Source organism: Myotis daubentonii, chromosome 16 (assembly GCF_963259705.1).
Source record: "Myotis daubentonii chromosome 16, mMyoDau2.1, whole genome shotgun sequence".
Taxonomy (NCBI): Eukaryota; Metazoa; Chordata; class Mammalia; order Chiroptera; family Vespertilionidae; genus Myotis; species Myotis daubentonii.
In genome coordinates, this window is record NC_081855.1 from 20,583,512 (window position 1) to 20,603,386 (window position 19,875).

At 43.5% G+C, this 19,875-nt stretch overlaps 1 protein-coding gene across 2 annotated transcripts in view; it reads left to right on the forward strand.

Annotated features, from left to right (window-relative positions):
* The window catches only part of ZZEF1 (zinc finger ZZ-type and EF-hand domain containing 1), a 113,694-nt gene that overhangs the window by 41,320 nt on the left and 52,499 nt on the right, over positions 1 to 19,875 (forward strand). For both annotated transcript variants that reach the window (XM_059669038.1, XM_059669039.1), the window contains exons 12-26: positions 1,277 to 1,388; positions 2,775 to 2,990; positions 4,851 to 4,951; positions 5,548 to 5,717; positions 6,526 to 6,659; positions 8,088 to 8,158; positions 9,348 to 9,462; positions 10,286 to 10,445; positions 11,517 to 11,638; positions 11,718 to 11,840; positions 13,036 to 13,202; positions 13,286 to 13,367; positions 15,361 to 15,562; positions 16,714 to 16,862; positions 18,534 to 18,774. In XM_059669038.1, coding sequence (XP_059525021.1) covers positions 1,277 to 1,388; positions 2,775 to 2,990; positions 4,851 to 4,951; positions 5,548 to 5,717; positions 6,526 to 6,659; positions 8,088 to 8,158; positions 9,348 to 9,462; positions 10,286 to 10,445; positions 11,517 to 11,638; positions 11,718 to 11,840; positions 13,036 to 13,202; positions 13,286 to 13,367; positions 15,361 to 15,562; positions 16,714 to 16,862; positions 18,534 to 18,774 — 2,165 coding nt within the window. The remainder of the gene's footprint in view (positions 1 to 1,276; positions 1,389 to 2,774; positions 2,991 to 4,850; positions 4,952 to 5,547; positions 5,718 to 6,525; positions 6,660 to 8,087; positions 8,159 to 9,347; positions 9,463 to 10,285; positions 10,446 to 11,516; positions 11,639 to 11,717; positions 11,841 to 13,035; positions 13,203 to 13,285; positions 13,368 to 15,360; positions 15,563 to 16,713; positions 16,863 to 18,533; positions 18,775 to 19,875) is intronic.

Sequence of the window (19,875 nt, forward strand, 5' to 3'; positions counted from 1 at the left end):
TTGCCTGCTGTGTGGTGTAGTGAAAAAGGTTGCTTCTCTCTGCTCTTTGACACCCTGCCACCTCGCTGTATCTCAAAGATTTCCTTGAGCCTCCCAAAGAGTAAATTAAAAAAATCCTCAAACACATAATATTGATGAAACAGGATTTTGGGCTAAGACAAAATACCAGCTATCCCATTGGTTTTAGGACTAACTATATTGTGAAAGGTTTATGCTAAGAAGGATTTATGTTAAAGAGAGAACATTTTTTTCTCTGTGTTACAGAACCTACTCTGGATCCTTTGTGTTTTCCCTCTTGCTGTAAATCCTGTGCTTGCTTCTCCTGTCCATAAGGGATATTCATGCGATGCTAGCTTGTTAGCTATATCACAAGCTACGTAGTCTGAAGTTAGAACTATTACTTGAAAAGACTGCCTTTTCTTTATCTTGGTTATTTAATTCCTGAAAGGAGTACCATTCAAGTGTCTGGTTTTTATTTTATTTTTAAAATATATTTTTATTGATTTTAGAGAGGAGGAAAGAGGGAGAGAGAGAGAAACATAGTGATGAGAGAGAATCATTGATTGGCTGCCTCCTGCATACCCCCAATTGGGTATCTAGCCCAAAACCCGAGCATTTGCCCTGACCAGGAATCGAACCATGACCTCCTGGTTCATAGGTCGGTGCTCTACCACTAAGCCAGGCCGTCTGGTTTTTAAAAAGAAGTGGCACACAGTTGGGCTTCTTCAGCCTCCAGAGTGCACTGCTTTCCTGGAAGGACTTCTTAAGGAACAGGAGAAAATGCTGAGGCTTCTGTAGGCTGAAGTTTTCCATTTTTGGAGCTCGAGGACCTGGGGACTGGCTAGCTTTTACCCTTCAGTTGTTGCTAGTGGCCCAAGCCTCGGGCTGCTCAGACATACATTAGCCAGGGAAACAAAACTGAACCTGCCTCCCATTTGGTTCCTTCCACAAACACATACCAGCTGTTGCATTGTACCCTACTCCTGAGAAGCTCATCTAAGATGCCTTGACTTCATGTCTCATTCTTCAGATAAACCAGTTATCTAGAGAAGCAAACTTTCTTTTTAGTTCTCAGATTACATTTGGGACTGATAATAATTCCCATTTCACAGATGAGAAGGTTTGAGAAATGGGGAAGAAATTACCACAAACTATCTTATATGTTAATTGACAGGCCATATGTACAAGTTAAATGACACTTACATGGTGTCTTATTCATTGAACCCTTGAGAGGTTTAGGAATATGAAAATGTTTGTGATTGCCTTGTGTTTATAGGATCGGTTGCTCACCTGATGATCTTGGAGAGGATGATCCTATTGGCTGGTTTGAGCTGGAAGAAGAGTGGGATGAAGCAGAGATTAAGCTGCAGCAGTGCAGAGTTGCCAGAGTAAGCATTATTGAGTTGTGGCCTTCATGTATTGGCCCACGCCCCTCCTTTTATTCTGTAAGTATTTGTCGAGTGGTTATTGTGTATCAGCCATGTGCCAACACCGGAACCCATGAGGTGAATCAGACATGATTATGACCCTCAAGGAGTTTATAGTCTAGTGCAGTGGTTCTCAACCTGTGGGTCGCGACCCCTTTGGGGGTCAAACGACCCTTTCACAGGGGTTTCCTAAGACCATCGGAAAACACATATATAATTAATTACCTATTGTTTTTGTGATTAATCACTATGCTTTAATTATGTTCAATTTGTAACAATGAAAATACATCCTGCATATCAGGTATTTACATTACGATTCATAACAGTAGCAAAATTACAGTTATGAAGTAGCAAGAAAAATAATTGTATGGTTGGAGGTCACTACAACATGAGGAACTGTATTAAAGGGTCACGGCATTAGGAAGGTTGAGAACCACTGGTCTAGTGAGAGGCACAGATGTACGTGAGACTGTGATATGGGCTGATATACAGGGGGCTCTTGCAACCCAGAAGAAAAATATCTTACCTAACCTGGAGTTCACTAAGGAAAGCTTTCCAGGAAAGGTGGCGTGATGCTAACTATGGAAAGTTGATTAAGCCACCATCTTTAGCCAGGAAAAGTTGTGCGGAGAAGGGCATCTCAGGCTGAGAGAATGGCAAGTACACAGGCATAAATGCAAGAGAGATGTGTTTCCATAGCTACGACATTATCTGGCTACTTAACTTTTTTAACCTCTAGTGTAAGTCTTAGTAAGAAGCTTAAATAGAGAAATAAGAACTATCTTTGGGGTTTACACTTAGTAAATGCTCAGTAAATATTTATGCAGTTGAGGAGTGGATTCTGAAAGGCCCCAGACCAAGGAGCTTTCACTGAAAGAAGCAGATAGTTTGCACAGAAGTTGAGTTTTGAAAATGGCTTTAGCTTTGAGCAGACAAGGCTGTGTCCTGGGCTCCCAGCACATGGGTTGCATATATCCGCTGGGAGTTTGAGATGCTTCCTCATGGCATTCATGGACTGTTTTGCCATATATCTGATTTCTATTCAAAATGACTGTGCCACAGAGAAAACATACTTCTCTTATTCATCCTGTGTTAATCCTGTTTTTGAGGAGGGAGTAATGACATTTCTCTTATTATGATCTTTCCCAAACCAGATTTCATTCAGCATTTGTATTGTGTGTGTGTTTTCCCCTATTTGTTATAGATGCGTCCCCAGTGCTAGGCATACTGGTACCTCATAAATTGTTAAAGTCATAGGAGCACCTTCCAAAGATGGCTCTTATCGCCCTTTCATCAATATCCAGGGCTCTTGAGTCCTTTGCCTGAAATCTCTCTTGTCCTTTCTAGTACTTGATGGTGAAGTTCCTCTGCACCCGTCAGGAGTCGGCAGAGCGCTTGGGAGTACAAGGCTTGAGCATCAGTGGCTACCTCCGGCCTGCAAGAGCAGAAGCAGAACAGAGTGCCATCTGTGCTCACTGCAGAAAGGACATGGAGGAGAGTGTCTGCGGGGCCTCACTGCTCCTTAGGACCCTTCAGTTCATCCAGCAGCTTGCCCATGACCTGGTAGTGTTTCCTCAGTTGTTAGTCTTCACTCCTTTGGTTAAATAATGACAGTGTCCAGGGAAATGAACACCAGTCAGTGGAACCTGGCCGTGCTGAAGCCATGCAGTATCAATGAGTGGGGAGGCATCATGCTGCGATGACATTGGAAGGCCAAGGGGAGTGAGGTACTGGTCATTGAAGGCATCAGTCAGTGAAACACTAAGTGGCTTATGGCCATCATTGTGAGGGTTCCTAGACTAGACATACAAACAGCTTAAAGATCCCCAGCTATGGTTGCCAATGGCAGACTGGGGAGTTGAAGCAAGTTTATAGGATTTATGTCTTCTTTAAGGACAATTATTCCTGAAGTGTAGGTAAATCCTATTTGTTTATTAAAAGTCCCAAAATAATGTCAGAATTTGAAATCATTGTGTTTTTCACGCTGACTTCTACAGTCACTAATAAAAACACAATAACTCACTCAAAGGTTAATTCTTACAGCCACCACTATAGAGAACATGGTTTGTCTCAGGAATTCAGTGATGCTCTCTCATGTGGTGTGCAACAGTGTCTGCTCTTTTTAATATGTTTTTGTTAATTTTAGAAAGAGAGGAAGGGAGAGGGATAAAGGGATAGAAACATCAATTTGGCTGCCTCCTGCATGTCCCCCACTGGGGATTGAGCCTACACCTGGGCATGTGCCTTGACTGGGAATTGATCTGGCAACTTCTTAGTTCATGGGTCCACACTCAACCACTGAGCCATACCAGCTGGGCAGCAGTGTCCACTCTTGACCTTTACTCTGCTTCAGGGCGCTGCTCAGAGGCTGGTAACTCAATTTATATGGTTTGTTTCGTCTTTGTTATTCAAGCTCTCTTATCACAGCAGGAAATAGCAAATGAGAGAGAGATGCTGAGAAATAGCAGGAGCATTTATAGCAGAATTGGTCTGTTAGACTACATTCAGGGTAGGGTCAAACTATACTGTAATGTGGTCCTGGACAGTAATCATCATCCAGTGAAGACTCATTTATGTTCCAGGTGTGGTGTTGATGAAGTCAGGGAGCCTCTCTGGGTCTGTATGTGTGTGTCATCTATATTAATAAAAGGGTAATATGCTAATTAGACCGGGTCAACTGGCCATCTTCCAGATGTCCGACTTCCTTCTGGACAAAGCCATGATGGTGGGGGCCAAGGCAGAGGCAGTTAGGGTGATCAGGCCGGCAGGGGAGGGCAGTTAGGGGCAATCAGGCAGGCAGAGGCAGTTAGGGGTGATCAGGCCAGCAGGGGAGGGCAGTTGGGGGCGAGATCAGGCCAGCAGGGGAGGGCAGTTGGGGGCGAGATCAGGCTGGCAGTGGAGGGCAGTTAGGGATGATCAGGCAGGCAGAGGCAGGGGCAAGATCAGGCCAGCAGTGGGGAGCAGTTGGGGGTGAGATCAGGCAGGCAGGCAGAGGCAGTTAGGAGCGATCAGGCAGGCAGGCAGAGGGGTTAGGGGCAATCAGGTAGGCAGGCCGAGGCAGGGGTGATCAAGCAGGCAGGCAGGTGAGCCGTTAGGAGCCAGCGGTCCCAGATTGCGAGAGGCCACTAGTGTGTGTGTGTGTGTGTGTGTGTGTGTGTGTGTGTGTGTATTTATTTATTTACACACATACACATATATATAATTATATATTTACATATGTACATATACATACCACATACACATGTACATATTTTAGAAAGTTTCACACCAAAAAAGTTGTGACTTTTTAGTAGTAAAGAGTAAGCACTCATTATATGGGAATTTTATCCTGTGGCTATCTCATCGCTTAACAGTGAGAAGTAAATGAGCCATTATGGTCTTTCTCCATACGCATTTTTAATTTTTATTTTTTCTGGTCTTTAGGTGCAGCAGAAGGAAAGTGGCTTAAAATATAAGTCTTTTCTGGACTTCGCGGGTCTTGATTTGGAGATCTTCTGGAATTTTTACCGTAAATTAAAGCAAAAGTAGGTCAGAATTTGTGATAAGGTGATAATCATATAGAAACACACTGCAGACACTGAGTTTTGCTATTTTAAATGGACAATTTTTTTCTTCTAAGTTTTTTTTTTTTTACTTCCCACTAGTTTATTGTTCTGATTTTAAAGATTTGGTTATTATGGAAAATAACACCTAGATATAGAAATAACAAAAAAGTAATATTACATAGAAATTACACATTTTTATAAATCATTTGTGATTTGGGCAGTATTTTCCAAACATTTTCTCATTTGATTATCATTACAATCTTGTGGGATGAGCAGCTTAAATATTATAGCAGTACCCTCATTTTACAGATGAGGAAACAGGATGAAAAATGCATTTCCTGGCCCCACTGTGGGCAGTCAGGTGGGGTCTGTATTTGCAGACTCTACATAGTACAGTGTTCTTTCCATTCCACCTTTTACTCCTCTGGGTTGGCATTGTTTTCACCGAGCCTGATGTCTAGAGAAGAGTCCTTTGTGGACTGTTTGGCTTTTGGGGGGGGGGGGGGCGGTTAGGGGGGTGGGGGAATAAAAGCAACTTGCCTTTTTGCTCTCTGATGTATTTTATCTTTCTGTAGCCCGAGGGAAGAATGCATCTGTGCCCAAACCCTGCTTTTGCAGCTCCTTCAGAGCTGCTTCTTGGTGCTGCAGAGAGACTCCACGGCTGCCTCTGAGGATGCAAAGGCTCCCCGCCAGAGCCCCCGGGCAGTGGAGGCCGCCAAGGAGCTCTATACACACTTATGTGATGGTAGGATTGGGGTTTTCTTTAATGTGATCCTGTGCTAGTCTTGCTGTGGAGTACAGGGGGTCCTCTGATCATGCAAGCCCAGGAAAGGGATTGCTTTGTTGGAAAATGAGTTTCCTTGGACCCTCTTTTGAATCTTATTTTGGTTCAGTGTTTATTCCCTCATCAATAACTTCCTCCTGGTTTCTGATATACAGTTGTCCGATATTGAGAGAAATTATTGTCACACTGTTTAGTCTTTACTGGGATGAGTTTGATAGATTGAGGGAGATATTATAATGATAAATTGAAAATAAAACACATGTGACTAACTGAAGTTATTTTTTTTAAATATATTTTTATTGATTTCAAAGAGGAAGGAAGAGGGAGAGAGAGATGGAAACATCCATGATGGGAGAGAATCATGGATTGGTCACCTCCTGCAAGTCCCCCACTGGGGATCAAGCCCACAACCCAGGCATGTGCCCTTGACTGGAATCGAACCTGGGACCTTTCAGTTCGCAGGCCGACGCTCTATCCAACTGAACCAAACCGGCTAGGGCTGAAGTTATTTTTAAGTCTTTGCCAAGTTGTGTCTCAAAAGGACAGGGAAATAATGAAATTAAAACTGATGCGTATAGTCTTTAATTAAATGTAAACAAACAAACAAAACATAATTTCCTTACACAGCGTGTGCAGAAATATTTCTTTGCTCTGGTATTAACTGCAAAATGGAGAGTAATGAGTTTATAGGCTAGTTAATGCAGATATAGATATAGTAAGTGAATAGATGGAATAAATTAAAGCTGATTCCATTGTTCATTTTTGTCAGTGGTGGATAGGGTGGATGGAGACTCTGTGCCCATGGAAATACTAAAACAAGAAGTCAGAAATACCCTTCTCAGTGGAGCTGCCATCTTCTTTCCTGATCGACAGACCCAGCGGAACCATCTCTTCACCATGATGGTACATATTTAAGTTAAAAGTATGGATTATATTCCTCATAAAAATGATGTAATAGAAGGCCTTGCCAGTGCTGTAGAACCAGGAAAAGAAATTTTCAAAATAACAATTGAAAAAAATAAAATCAATAATAATTATTTTTAAATGATATGGTTATAGATTATTTGTTATTGCCTGTGTAGACAAGCATCTAATAGGACTACTGGTAAGAGCTTGATATGGAAAATTAGAGACAGCATTCTGAAAAGGCATTTCTATATGCAGCAGCTAATTAACAAATTAATAAAAATGCTCTGTGGGATGCATAAAAGCCTATAGAAATAAAGGACAGAACAGAAGCGTAAAATGTGGTTTCTGATGCCAAGGTCTTCAGTCCAGTTGGGAACACCTGCCACAAGGAAAAACCAACCCCATAGCATTCGGAGTAGAAGAGAATTGTGTTGATGCTAAATGACTGAGAACGGTTTCAGAGAGGAGGAAGAATCTCTCGTTGTATTTCACTGTCTGCAAAGTTTGCATATCAGCTTCAGACACCGGTTTTCACATTTTGAGTTATAACCTTTAGGTCTGACCCACTGGACTGTGGGCAAAGCTCAGTCCTACTTGTTTACTAGAAGTATTTACCAGGCAGCTAAGCAAAGGATTTGTTTTTGTTTTTGTTTTTTTGCTGGCATGTGTCCCACAGAGAAAAATAGAAAGAGTATATATAACCTCTGGAATGATATTGCTATTAGCAGAGCAGCCCAGTCACTTTCCCTCTGCCCATCCCTCTGACAGCAGTGGTAAGGGTCACATTTTCCCTTCTTTTTCTGCTGAATTAAATAGCACTGCTGTCATCTGCGGCCATATCTTATTTCTCCCACCCTCCTGTGCCAGTCAGGGTCCTGGGTCTTAAACCCCTCTCAGTTTCTTGCATTGCAGTAGGTGTTCAATACATTCCTTGAATTAAGAAAAAATAAAGTGCTCCCACTGTAGCCTAGTAGCCCCATCAGGAGGTGTGATTTATATAACTGTCACCATAGACTGTTCTGACTTATATAGAAAGAGCTTAGATCCTATTTAAAAACAAAGTTCACAAGAAATGCTCCCTGTCCCTGCTCTTTCCTCTTGCAATGGCATGCCCAGTGATGAAAAGTACTGGTGTACATCTTTTGGAAGTCATCTTCTTAAACATGTGCAACGAGCTTTCCTGCAGGAAGCCTTGATGATAACTTTAGCAGTGAACAAAAAGTAAATTGCCATCTTCTGTTTAGATGGGTGGTTCTGCTCCCTCTTAGCACTAGGCCAGGTCTTAGTTGGGCACTGTGAGATGGTCTGCTGACCCCGGCTTTCCTCATGCTTGGGAACAGAGGGCAGGGGCATTCATGCTGCTCTAGGTCATTGGAATGTCAATGAATAGATTTTCTGAATGTGCAGTTTCTTGTTTTCTAGAAAAATGTCACTGAGCAGGAACATAAGCAATCCCTGCAGCTCACTTTCCGCTCACTGTGCACGTATTTTAGGTAAGTTTGTAATTCTTTGCAATTGTCCAATATTTCAAATCTTTGCAAAGTTGGTTTCCTTAGCTATCCCTTCCTTTGATGTGCTTTTGGAGTAACCAGCTACATCCCTCTGCTCAGCCAAGTTTCTGAGTGATAAACCACTTGTCACAGGAGTGACTGAAGTAGTGGGAGAATGATAATCTTATCCAGACCTTAATCTAAGTCCCAGTCATTATAAGATAACTTAAAATTGAACCCATTGAGGATTTTTTTGAATACTTCAGTTTCTAAATAATTTTGAAAACAAAAACTGAAGCCCTGTACTGAAGTCTAAAAACCCAATTACATTAAAACCAACTGCAGAAGGGTAGCTTAGAAAAAAAGTGTGCTTGGAGAGGATGGCTTGGAGAGTTTTGCTTGCTTTGACTTCTAATGGGCCTGTAGGCTATATTATTAAAGGTATAGACACTTTTTTTCTTAAGTCCTCACCGTAGGATATGTTTTTTTATTGATTTGAGGGAGAGAAAGATAGACAAAGAGAGAGAGAGAGAAACACTGATGTGAGAGAAATATCAATCAGTTGCCTCCCGTAACCCTAAGAGGGGATCGAACTTGCAACCTGGGTATGTGCCTTGACCTGGAATCAAACCCATGACCTTTCGGTGTACAGGACGATGCTCTAGCCAACTGAGCCACACCAGCCAGAGCTGAAGGTATGGACTCTTGAAGGAGAGAGAGAACTAACAGCCTGAGCTACTGTCTGCAAGTCAAACTATACTTGGTGTGGATGCCAGACTTAGAGGACTCTATAAAATGTGTTCAGAGTGGAGTTTCAAGGATGATGAAAGATGCTGGGGCTGTCATGTGAACATTTGAGACACGGAATGATTAGCCCAGATTGTCAAGTTAGCAGTCATGAGGTTAGGTGTGTTTCTTATTGGTGGTCAAGGTGGTTTATTCATCAGATTTATTCCTTGGAATCTCTTCTAAGGACTTGAGGATTTATGTGCCTGTGCTTACATAAGGACATGTGCTGGGACAGTGCTCCATACCCAGCGGGACCATGGCTTTTTTCCTGACCCAAATTCATCTCATCCCATTGAACTGACACTGAAGTCTTGCTAAGTTCCTTTTGGAACCTTTTAAGATAAAAACACATGTAAATACACTTCCTGAAACAAGGTGTTGTGACTAATTTGTGTTCTTTCAGTGATAGGGACCCAAGCGGCCTTCTGCTTTTACCTGAGAAAGGCGACCTGGCCGACACGAACATCAGTGAAGTCCTGGCCGTCATGAGGACTCTCCTCTCTGTTGCTGCTCTAGAGGTAATTGATGGTTGCTCCCTGTGGTCTTTGCCTTCTGCTTTTAGGAGCATGTGATAGAGCTGTCACTGTGCCTTCCCCTTCAGCCCTCATTTACAGTATGAATGTAGCTCTATTCCTGTGACCATCAATGAGCACACAGATTTCCCAGCCTGCCTTGGCTCCTAATCTGCCAGCTTTTGCAAATGAATGAGGGGACATGTCTGTGACGTGTTTTCTTCACTTGGGCATTTTTGAAACTCATCCGTGTTCATGCATGTGCACAGTGTTTCCTTTATGAGTGTGCCACAGTTAATTTATCCATTGTATTATGGAGGGGCAGTTAGGTCCAGTTTGGGGCAGTTACATAGCAGATACGATATGAACATGTCTTGTGGTTCTTAATGTGCAATAGTTTATCCCTGGAGGTCAGGTGACTCTTCAGAGAAACTCTGAAGAATAAAGATGATGGTTAGAAAGCCATAGGGGACTAAGAATTGTTTTCTAAGGTGGGAGAGATTTGACAGAAGGCTCAGGGAGAGGAGCCACAGAGAAAAGGGACTGGATGATGTTAGAGGGAAACGAGATAATTGGTGGGGTAAGGTTCCTGAGGGGCAGAAGGAACCTTATGGAGTGAAAACCATTTGTAAAGGTTCTGAAAAGCTGAGGGCAAAAGAGGAGGTGTCATAATACCTCTTTCTTGGTCACTTCTGGGTTGAAAGCTCTTTTGTGACCATTCTCATTTCCCTAGAATTTTTTTGCCAGTGACAGCTGCTGTCTTAAATGCCCTTGGCTGTGTTCTGTGAATGGCCTTGTAAACACTTTCTCTTTGTCTCCTCCCTTGCAGTGTGAACTGTTGATGCTCAACAAGGCCCAAGCAGAGGTTGGCTCTGTGCTCTTCTCCCTGTTCTGGTCTGTCCAAGGCAGCCTGCTCTCCTGGTGCTACCTGCAGCTGAAGAGCACAGATCCTGGAGCCAAAGAGCTTGCCATTGACCTTATTGAAAAATGTGAGTTTCAGGACAAAATCCATGAAAACAAGTGTTTGGGTTTTGACTCTGCATGTTCTCACTTTTTAGTACTCATTCATTGAATGTGCATATGGTTTTCTTTTCTTGATACAAATCAGATTTGTCTTTGGGTTGTTTTTTCTTCTTAAAATAGAATTCGGTAGCGTATCTTTTTGCCCAAAGTTTCCTGTCTGAATATGGTAGCATGCCTAAGTTTTTTTTATTGCAGGCTTGGGTCATTGCACAACCTAAACATTGCCTCTGCAGTCGTATAGCACTTCTAGATGATGTTACACTCTGCAGTCATAAAGCACTTCTAGATGATGTCACACTCTGCAGTCATACAGCACTACTAGATGATGTCACACTCTGCAGTCATACAGCACTACTAGATGATGTCACACTCTGTAGTCATACAGCACTACTAGATGATGTCATACTCTGTAGTCATACAGCACTACTAGATGATGTCACACTCTTCAATAGTCTGCCTTCCTTGTTTTAGTTAAGTCACCCAAAAGGGAAAAGTCTTAAACCTTTAGAGTCTAAGGTGTGTGAGCACTGCTGTGATCTTTGCTGATTACAGAAAATATTCAGATTCATGTTCCATAAACCCACAGAAAATTATATGAAACTTAGCAGGTTCTGAGAAATTATATGTGGAAAATTTAGTTCCATCAAACTTGGTCTCAGCAGCTGTGACAAAAATGCTTACACTGTTGAGCCCTGCCACCTAAAGCTTGTCCCATGATATGGCACACCTAGTGATGGCCCATTGTAAACAAAGGGGAAGTAGCAACGGGGTCGGTCAGCCATGCAATTTCACTTACAAAAGTAATATCTCCACCTCTTTGAAAAGAAGCAAAAATGAATTACTCACTCTAAAGGGAATCTTTTACTGGATTTGCATTGCTTTTCTTGCCTAGAGGAAAGCATTTGTATAGTAGTTCCTGGTCTCCTGGTCTTTCTGATGTGGAATTTCCTTCATAGCTTCTGTGACAGCTTACCCTTGATGATGACCAAGCAAGTGATATTTCTCCTGTATAACACATTTTCTTTCTGTTTTGGTAGATGTGGAACAGTTTCTGGGAAGCACAAGAGTGATTTTGGAGTCCCTTTTGTCACAGTATAGTGGAAAAACCATAGTAGAAAAACTCTGTAATTCGGTGTTTTCAATGGCAGCTCGACAACTGGTAAGACAAAGTGGCAGCCATTTGTAAAGGGCAGGAGGGTCTGCAGTGGACACTAAGTGCTTTGTTCATCTTCCTTTAGGTAATCTTTCTCCTGGACTTTTGCACTTTAGACATTTCCCACTGCAAACTCTTGAGAGAATTCAGTACCCTAACAGAGTTGTTGAAGAGGCTCTGCAGTGACCCCGAGGGAGGACTGAATAAGGTAACTTGAGTTGGCACTTAAACTGCTATGTATTTCCCTCACGAGAGGTGTGACCATGCTTAGTGAAACATACCACAGTATGGTACAGGTTTACACAGATAAATGTTGTTGAGAAGACCCCCTATATTTTATCAGTGGTTTTGCCAATAAGGATAAATGCCAGTGTGAGTTTATTTGGTGAGGTCAGTGTTAGAAAGGAGATACAGAGAAAGCTGTGCATATATTAACTTCAGAATTTTATAGCACATCTACACTAATAAAAGACAAATATGCTAATTGACCATACCTTCACTATGCCCCAAGCCACGCCCACCAGCCAGTCAGAGAGACTATATGAAATTAACCCAACCAAGATGGTGGCCGGTAGCCACAGAGCTGGAGCAAGCAGGAGGCTTGGTTGCCCAGGCGATGGAGGAAGCCAAGCTTCCCTCCTGCCTTGAGCTGGCTGTGGCCTCCGCTCATGGTAACAAAGTTTCAATTACAGAAGCTAAATAAATCCCATATACCGGCTTCCAGTCTGCCTCCACTGGGAGCTTGGGTGGCTGGGGGCTGTGGCCAGCCTGCAAACAGCCATCAGCCCCTCACCCAGGATGGCCAGGCACTCCAGGAGGGACCCCCACCCTGAAGGGGCTGTGGCCAGCCTGCAAACAGTCATCAGCCCCTCACCCAGGCTGGCCAGGCACTCCTATATAATAAAAGGGTAATATGCAAATTGACCCTAACAGCAGAACGACTGGGAATGACTGGTCACTATGACACACACTGACCACAGGGGGAGCTCTGCTCAGCCACAAGCCAGGCTGACGGCTGCCAGCACAGCAGTGGTGGTGGGAGCCTCTCCTGCCTCCTCAGCAGTGCTAAGGATGTCCGACTGCAGCTTAGGCCTGCTCCCTGCTGGCAAATGGACATTCCCTGAGGGCTCCCAGGCTGCCAGAGGGATGTCTGACTGCCAGCTTAGGCCCAATCCCCCAGGGAGCGGGCCTAAGCCAGCAGGTGGTCATCCCCTGAGGGGTCCCAGACTGTGAGAGGACACAGGCCGGGCTGAGGGACCACCCTGAGTGCACAAATTTTTAGCCTGTGTGGTGATCTGTGTAGGACTGTCAGGGGCTGTCTAGATCATGGATACAGCACAATCTATTGTGTATGGCTGGATGTAAAGTGATGAAAACCTTTCTTATCTTGTTTGTTTGCATAGCTGGATGTCGAGACTTGGCAACAGGAACAGCCAGTAGTGTTACATACATGGACTAAGGAGTCTGCCCACAACTATGAAAATAATTGCCACGAGGTGTCTGTCTTTGTTAGCCCAGGGGCAACCTATTTTGAGGTGGAATTTGATGAGAGGTGTGAAACTGAAAAAAGGTGAGACTCACATATTCTTCTTTCCCAAGCAATAATGGATCAAAAGTGAGAGAAGGGAAGTGACAGAGATTATGCTTTCACAGGTATGATTATCTGGAATTTACCGACGCTAGAGGTGGAAAAACACGTTATGACACAAAAGTTGGCACTGATAAATGGCCCAAGGTGAGTGGTATTCTCCAAAAGAGATAAAATGCCTACTTCTGTATCAAGTCTTCTCCTTTTGGCATCCCTCAAGAGTAATAGATGTATGTCTTTGAAAAGACGCATTTATCTAATCTAATAAAAGACAAATAGGGTAATTAACTGTACCTCCGACACGCTTCCCATTGGCTAATCAGGGCGATATGCAAATTAACTGCCAACCAGGATGGCAGCTGGCAACCAGGCAGCTGAAGCGAACATGAGGCTTGCTTGCTCCAGTGATGGAGGAAGCCAAGGTTCCCCGCCTGCCGCAGCCGGGCTCTGAGCTGCACTCTAAGAAACAATGTTGCAATTATAGAAGCTAAACAAACCCCAGATATCTGCTTTTAGCAGCAGAAGGCCTCAGAGCTGGAGCTGCAACAGTGTTTCAATTATAGAAGCCAAACAAACCCAGATACCTGCTTTCAGCCAGCCGAGGTCTCAGAGCTGGAGCCGGGCCTCAGAGCTGGAGCCAGCTCTCAGCTCCAGTGACAGCCATACAAGGTAAATAAATCCCAGAATTAAGAAAACAAAAAAGAAAAAAAGGAGAGGTTGGGAGCTTCAGTCGCTCACCAGCCTGAAAACAGCCATCATCCCCTCATCCAGGCTGGCCAGGCACCCCAGAGGGGACCCCCACCCTGAAGGCGGTGCGACCAGCTGCAAACAGCCATCATCCCCTCATCCAGGCTGGCCAGGCACCCAAGCGGGACCCCCAACCTGACCCGGGACACCCTTCAGGGCAAACCAGCCAGCCCCCACCCGTGCACCAGGCCTCTATCCTATAAGTAAAAGGGTAATATGCAAACTGACCCTAACAGCAGAAAGACTGAGAATGACTGGTCACTATGACACACACTGACCACCAGGGTACAGACACTCAATGCAGGAGCTTCCCTCTGATGGTCAGGGCGCTCTCACATGGGGAGCTCTGCTCAGCCACAAGCCAGACTGATGGCTGCCAGTACAGCAGTGGTAGGGGGAGCCTCTCCTGCCTCCTCAGCAGCGCTAAGGATGTCCGACTGCAGTTTAGGCCTGCTCCCCACTGGCAAGTGGGCATTCCCCAAGTGCTGCCGGGCTGCCAGAGAGATGTCTGATTGCCATCTTAGGCCCAATCCCCCGGGGAGCAGGCCTAAGCCAGCAAGTGGTCATCCCCTGAGGGGTCCCAGACTGCGAGAGGGCACAGGCCGGGCTGAGGGACCCCCCCCACCCGAGTGCACAAATTTTTGTGCACCGGGCCTCTAGTATTATATATTTGTAAAAGGAAGTGTTTATATCAGAATTCAGCAAACTACTACTGTCACCTATTTTGTAAATAAAGTTCTTTTTTAACACAGCCATGCCCACTCTTTACATATCAACTATAGCTGCTTTGGAACTGCAATTTGCAGACTTGAGTAGTCATAACAGAGATGTATGGTCCAGGAAGTCTAATAATTTACTATAAGGTTCTACATAGGAAAAGTTTTCCAATCCCTGGTCTATATCACATTGCCTAGAGTAAATGGATAGTTGTAATCCTTAGCAAGAAGGGCCCCAGGAGGGCCCAGACCATGGCAGTGAAAGCCAGGAGTCCCCCTCACAGTGAGGGCTGCATGACCCCTGGGGCGGGAGGTTCAGTGCTTTGAACTGCTGACCGTTCCTCTGCTGTCTGGGCTACTGGATGGGAGCACAGCACTGGGTGAGGTGAGCTCTGGCTGAGTAGGTAGTGGACAGAAGGGCATTGGGTTTAGAAACTGACCAGCAGTTTTCTGCCAACTTTGCTTCCTTACAAGGTACAGTTGTGAATTTTCTGTTTCAGCCACTCCTTTGTACATTTCTCCTCAGTAGCTTTGGTGGGAGTGATAAGATATAATGGTGAGCCTGTAACCCAGTTTTAAATTGAGATTTTTTTGAGTCATGAAGAACATGCTTATTTTTTATTGAAATGCTGCTCCTCTAACCTGTTTGACCACATGACTTTTTTTGTTTCTTCTAGAAAGTGACCTTTAAGGCTGGTCCTCGGCTACAGTTTCTCTTCCATTCTGACAGCAGTAACAATGAGTGGGGCTACAAATTCACTGTTACTGCTTATGGCCTGCCAGATGTTGCCGTGTCTTGGGGGTTGGATTTACAACTTCTTGTTTGCCGACTGATGGGGCGTCTTGCTTCCCAGTGCATGGCGCTCAAGTCTGTGCATCGTAAGTCCACGTCCCTGTCCCTTCCCTTCTTGCTACAGCCACATTGAAGAGCAAGGTAGTGCTCTCTCTCCTTAAGGTGCCTCCACACAATGGAGGAGTAAAAGGTATTAATAAAATTCTCTTTGTTTCCTTTAAACCAAACCAGAATAAAATGTCTACTTGACACCATAGGGGAGGCCTAGTGGGGGAGGGAGCTGAGTTTTAGTAGCATCTTTTCCTTCTTTTATAAGTGAATTTTGGTATATTCCAATAAGAAGGCAGAAATAGAGACTAAATTAATTTTAGTCTTTGGATTTTGTTTTAAAGTGATTTCTTCAATTTAGTTATGGCCGAAACCGGTTTGGCTCAGTGGATAGAGCGTGGGCCTGCGGACTGAAAGGTCCCAGGTTCGATTCCGGTCAAGGGCATGTACCTTGGTTGCGGGCACATCCCCAGTGGGGAGTGTACAGGGGGCAGCTGGTCGATGTTTCTCTCTCATCGATGTTTCTAACTCTCTATCCCTCTCCCTTCCTCTCTGTAAAAAATCAATAAAATATATTTAAAAAAAAAAAATTTAGTTATGAAATTCATCCAGGAAACAAGAACTATATGGAATAAACTTACTAGAGTATTTTATGTCTGTATCATTTCTTGACTTTTCTGATGATAAAAGTAAAATATCATAGGAAAATTGCATAATGGAGAAAAGCCATCCTTAATCCTAACACCCAGAGATAATTATTATCAACATTTTAATTTATTTCCACCTAGTCTTTTTTTCTATGTCTTCATAAACACACATGTGATGAATACTTAATTGTTCAGTTTACAAAGTGTGAACATTTCACCATAATTAAACCTTCCTGAATGGTCTCCTGTTAGACCCTAGGGGTGGTTCACAGTCAGTTTTCAGCTTACTATGCAGATTAGTCATTTCAGAGGTACCTTAGCTGAATTTGCTCCACAGAACGGCAGCGTTTCAGGAATTCCTATGGCTTGGGCTCATTTGGGGTATGCGTTCCTGAAGTTCAGAGTTACATTTTGGTAAATGTGGGTGAATTCCCTCCAAGTCTTAATTATTCTCACATTTTAAAACCTTTTCTTCATCAGTTCAAATATTCTTATGTAGTATGGAAAAAATAGAACTCTCACAAGCCTTCTTCTCTTTCCAGAGTTAGGAAGTAACATGGCAGTACCTCAGGCAAAAATGGCATTAGTCCTAAACTCCCCCTTGTGGAAACCTGTCTTCAGGCATCAGATATGTCCAGAGTTGGGACTAGAAGCAAGCTGGCCCACTCATCCACAACAAGATAGTAAGGAGGTATGTACTCTTCTGTTGTCTTTCTATTTGGAATGGAAAATGCTTACTAATACTTATTACTTTAAATTATAAATGTTTGTGTTTATATCTAATCACCCCTACTAAGTTGTTAGTTTCTTGAGGGCAGAAATTATCACTTATTTATTTAGTGTTCCCACTGTGTGCCACAGGGGCCAGTGCATAATGGATGTTCAAAAATATTGAATAGGTGGCTTTTCAGTAAAATATACCAATTGCTCAGTAAATCTCTCTTGATGGAGTTATTAAATAAGTTAAGTCTGTTTCTAGTCCCCACTGAGTCAAGCTTTAGAGTAAAAGATTTCATGCTATGCTTTTTGGAATGGTAGCATGTTATTTAGGCTTACAATATTTAAAACACTAAACAGGTTTGCCTGCTGTCTCTTTTTCATCTCCTTTCCTCTCTCTCTGTTCTACTACTTTTCCTTCCTTCTTCCCTCCTGCCCACCCCCAAGTTATTCAGTTAATTTATGAATGCAGGGACTCTTCCTCTCCTTTACCTCTCTGTTACATTTGGTTCCTTTGGACCCTCTCTTCTTTTGATTCCATGTTAGTCAACTGTCTTCTCTTACATCTAACTGCTACATCAGCCTCTCTTATTGACTTCTCTTATTTCTCCTGTAAAGAGTAGGCTTAACTCAGGCTTTCTCTCCTTCCCTGCAACCTACCAGACTTTATCCTCTTCTCTCTTCTGCTGTCACATCTGTGTGAATAGTTCTAAATGTCAGTATCCAGAGCTCTGGTTCTTCTCCTAGACTTGCCAGTTACTCATCTTCCTTTTAGGTATTTTCATTTTAGTTCTGACTCCCTTTAACTCAGAAGTATAAAATCGGGATTACTCCCTCCCCCGTCTATGACTGCTCACTCCTATTATTGTTTTCCTAGGCACTGAGCCACTGTTCCCTAGCATCACCTTTATTCACCTTGTTCTCCTTTCTATCCAGTCAGCTGCAAGCCCTATAGATTTTCCCTTGTGATGTTCATCTTTTTTCATCCCCTCTGTCTCCATCTTTATCCAGACCCTCATCTTACACTTGCATTGTCACATTGATACCTACCAAGTTTTCTTTCTTTTTTTTTTTAAATACTGCATTATCTTGTCATTCCACTGCCAAGCACCATTAATGGCTCCCCATTGCCCACAGGGTGAAGTCTAAACTCCTCAGAGTGACAGTCAAGGCTCTCTGCAGTCTCCTTTCACCTTACCTATCTGACTCTAGTTCCCACCACTCCCCAGCTGAGACTTCAGGCCAGGTCAGTCTCCCCACTGACTCTTAACTTCTGCTAATGTTTATGTTCCTCAGGGCCAAACCTGCCCAGTCTTCACGGTCCAGTCCAAAGCCCATCTCCAGGAGGCTTTTCTGAACTCTCCCCTGTGAATTCTCAGCACTGGGTGTCCCTTTATAAGCATTTGGCACTTCATAATCTTTTGCTTTATGGTAGTGCTAGCTTTAATGCTTGTAATGTTTTACTTATGTTTACCTTTTTTTTTTTTTAACCCATATGCCTGTCTGGTCTCCCCAAAATAGATTTAAACTTCCTGAGAGAAGAATGCACTCTGGTTTATACTTCTGGCCTAGTAGGTGTTCTGTAAACTTTATTTTTTGAACGAATGTCTTAAACATGATTGGTTTTTGTTGTTGTTGTTCCCAGGTTAAGAACATCCCTGATGATCCCTGCCACCGTTTTCTTCTTGATTTTGCACAGTCAGATCCTGCCCAGAACTTCTGTGGGCCATATTCAGAACTTTTCAAAGGATTCATACAGGCATGTAGAAAACAGGCCCCAAAGACAGATATAGTTGCTGGTTCCACTATTGATCAAGCTGTGAACGCCACCTTTGCTGCTCTGGTGTATCGCACTCCAGACTTATATGAGAAGCTGCAAAAATATGGTAACTTATATTACAGGGAATATTTTTCATCTGAAGGCCAATTGCTAAGTTTTAAGAAAGCCTAACTTAAGTAAATAAAATATTTTGAAATATTAATATCCTATATAATAAAAGCCTAATATGCTAAGTGTCCGGTCGTCCAGTTGGCCGTTCAACCAATCAAAGCGTAACATGCTAGTAATATGCTAAGGCTGCTCAACTGCTCACTATGACGTACACTGACCACCAAGTGGCAGACAGACTACTGGTTAGCCAGTTGTTATGATGTGCACTGACCACTAGGGGGCAGACGCTCCATGCAGGAGCTGCCCCCTGGTGGTCAGTGCGCTCCCACAGGGGGAGCGCCGCTCAGCCAGAAGCTGGGCTCATGGCTGGCGAGCCCATTGGCAGGAGCCTCTCCCACCTCCACGGCAGCACTAAGGATATCTGACTGGGAGCGGGCCTAAGCTGTCAGTCAGACATCCCCCGAGGGGTTCCGGACTGCAAGAGGTCTCAGGCCAGGCTGAGGGACCCCCCCCCCCCAAGTGCATGAATTTCATGCACCGGGCCTCTAGTATTTCTATAATTATAGACATCATCTTGTTAGGTCTGCTTTGCCAGTCAAAAGATTCATAACTGGAGTATATGGCAAGTAGCTTTGAGTTTCCTAATTAGCAGTTAATTAGTTTCCTAATTAGCAGATAATTTGTCTCATCCAAAATTCTAATGGAAAACAACCAAGAAGTTTAATGGAAAATAAACCCTTAACTTGGGCTATAGTACCAGCTCAAAAACTAGAAGTTGTGCAACTTCAGGTTAATCTGACAACCTTTCTGCTCCTTATTGTCCTTATTTATAAAAGTTTAGATTTGATTAGCTCTAACATTCTAAGAAATTCCAATTAAAACAATTGTTTAGGTAATTCAATGTGCCATGACTAAGGAGGAAAATGTTGGTATTAATTCTTATCTTTAGACTTGCAGCTTCTTTGTAGCATCATCTCTGCTTGGCTTCCTTTGTTGATAGCCTGCTCCACCATTTCTTTCCATCAGGGATACCATCTCTGTGTATTTCCTGTGTATGTGGCCTGCAGCCTCACAGGACCCACAGGAGAGAGAGTCT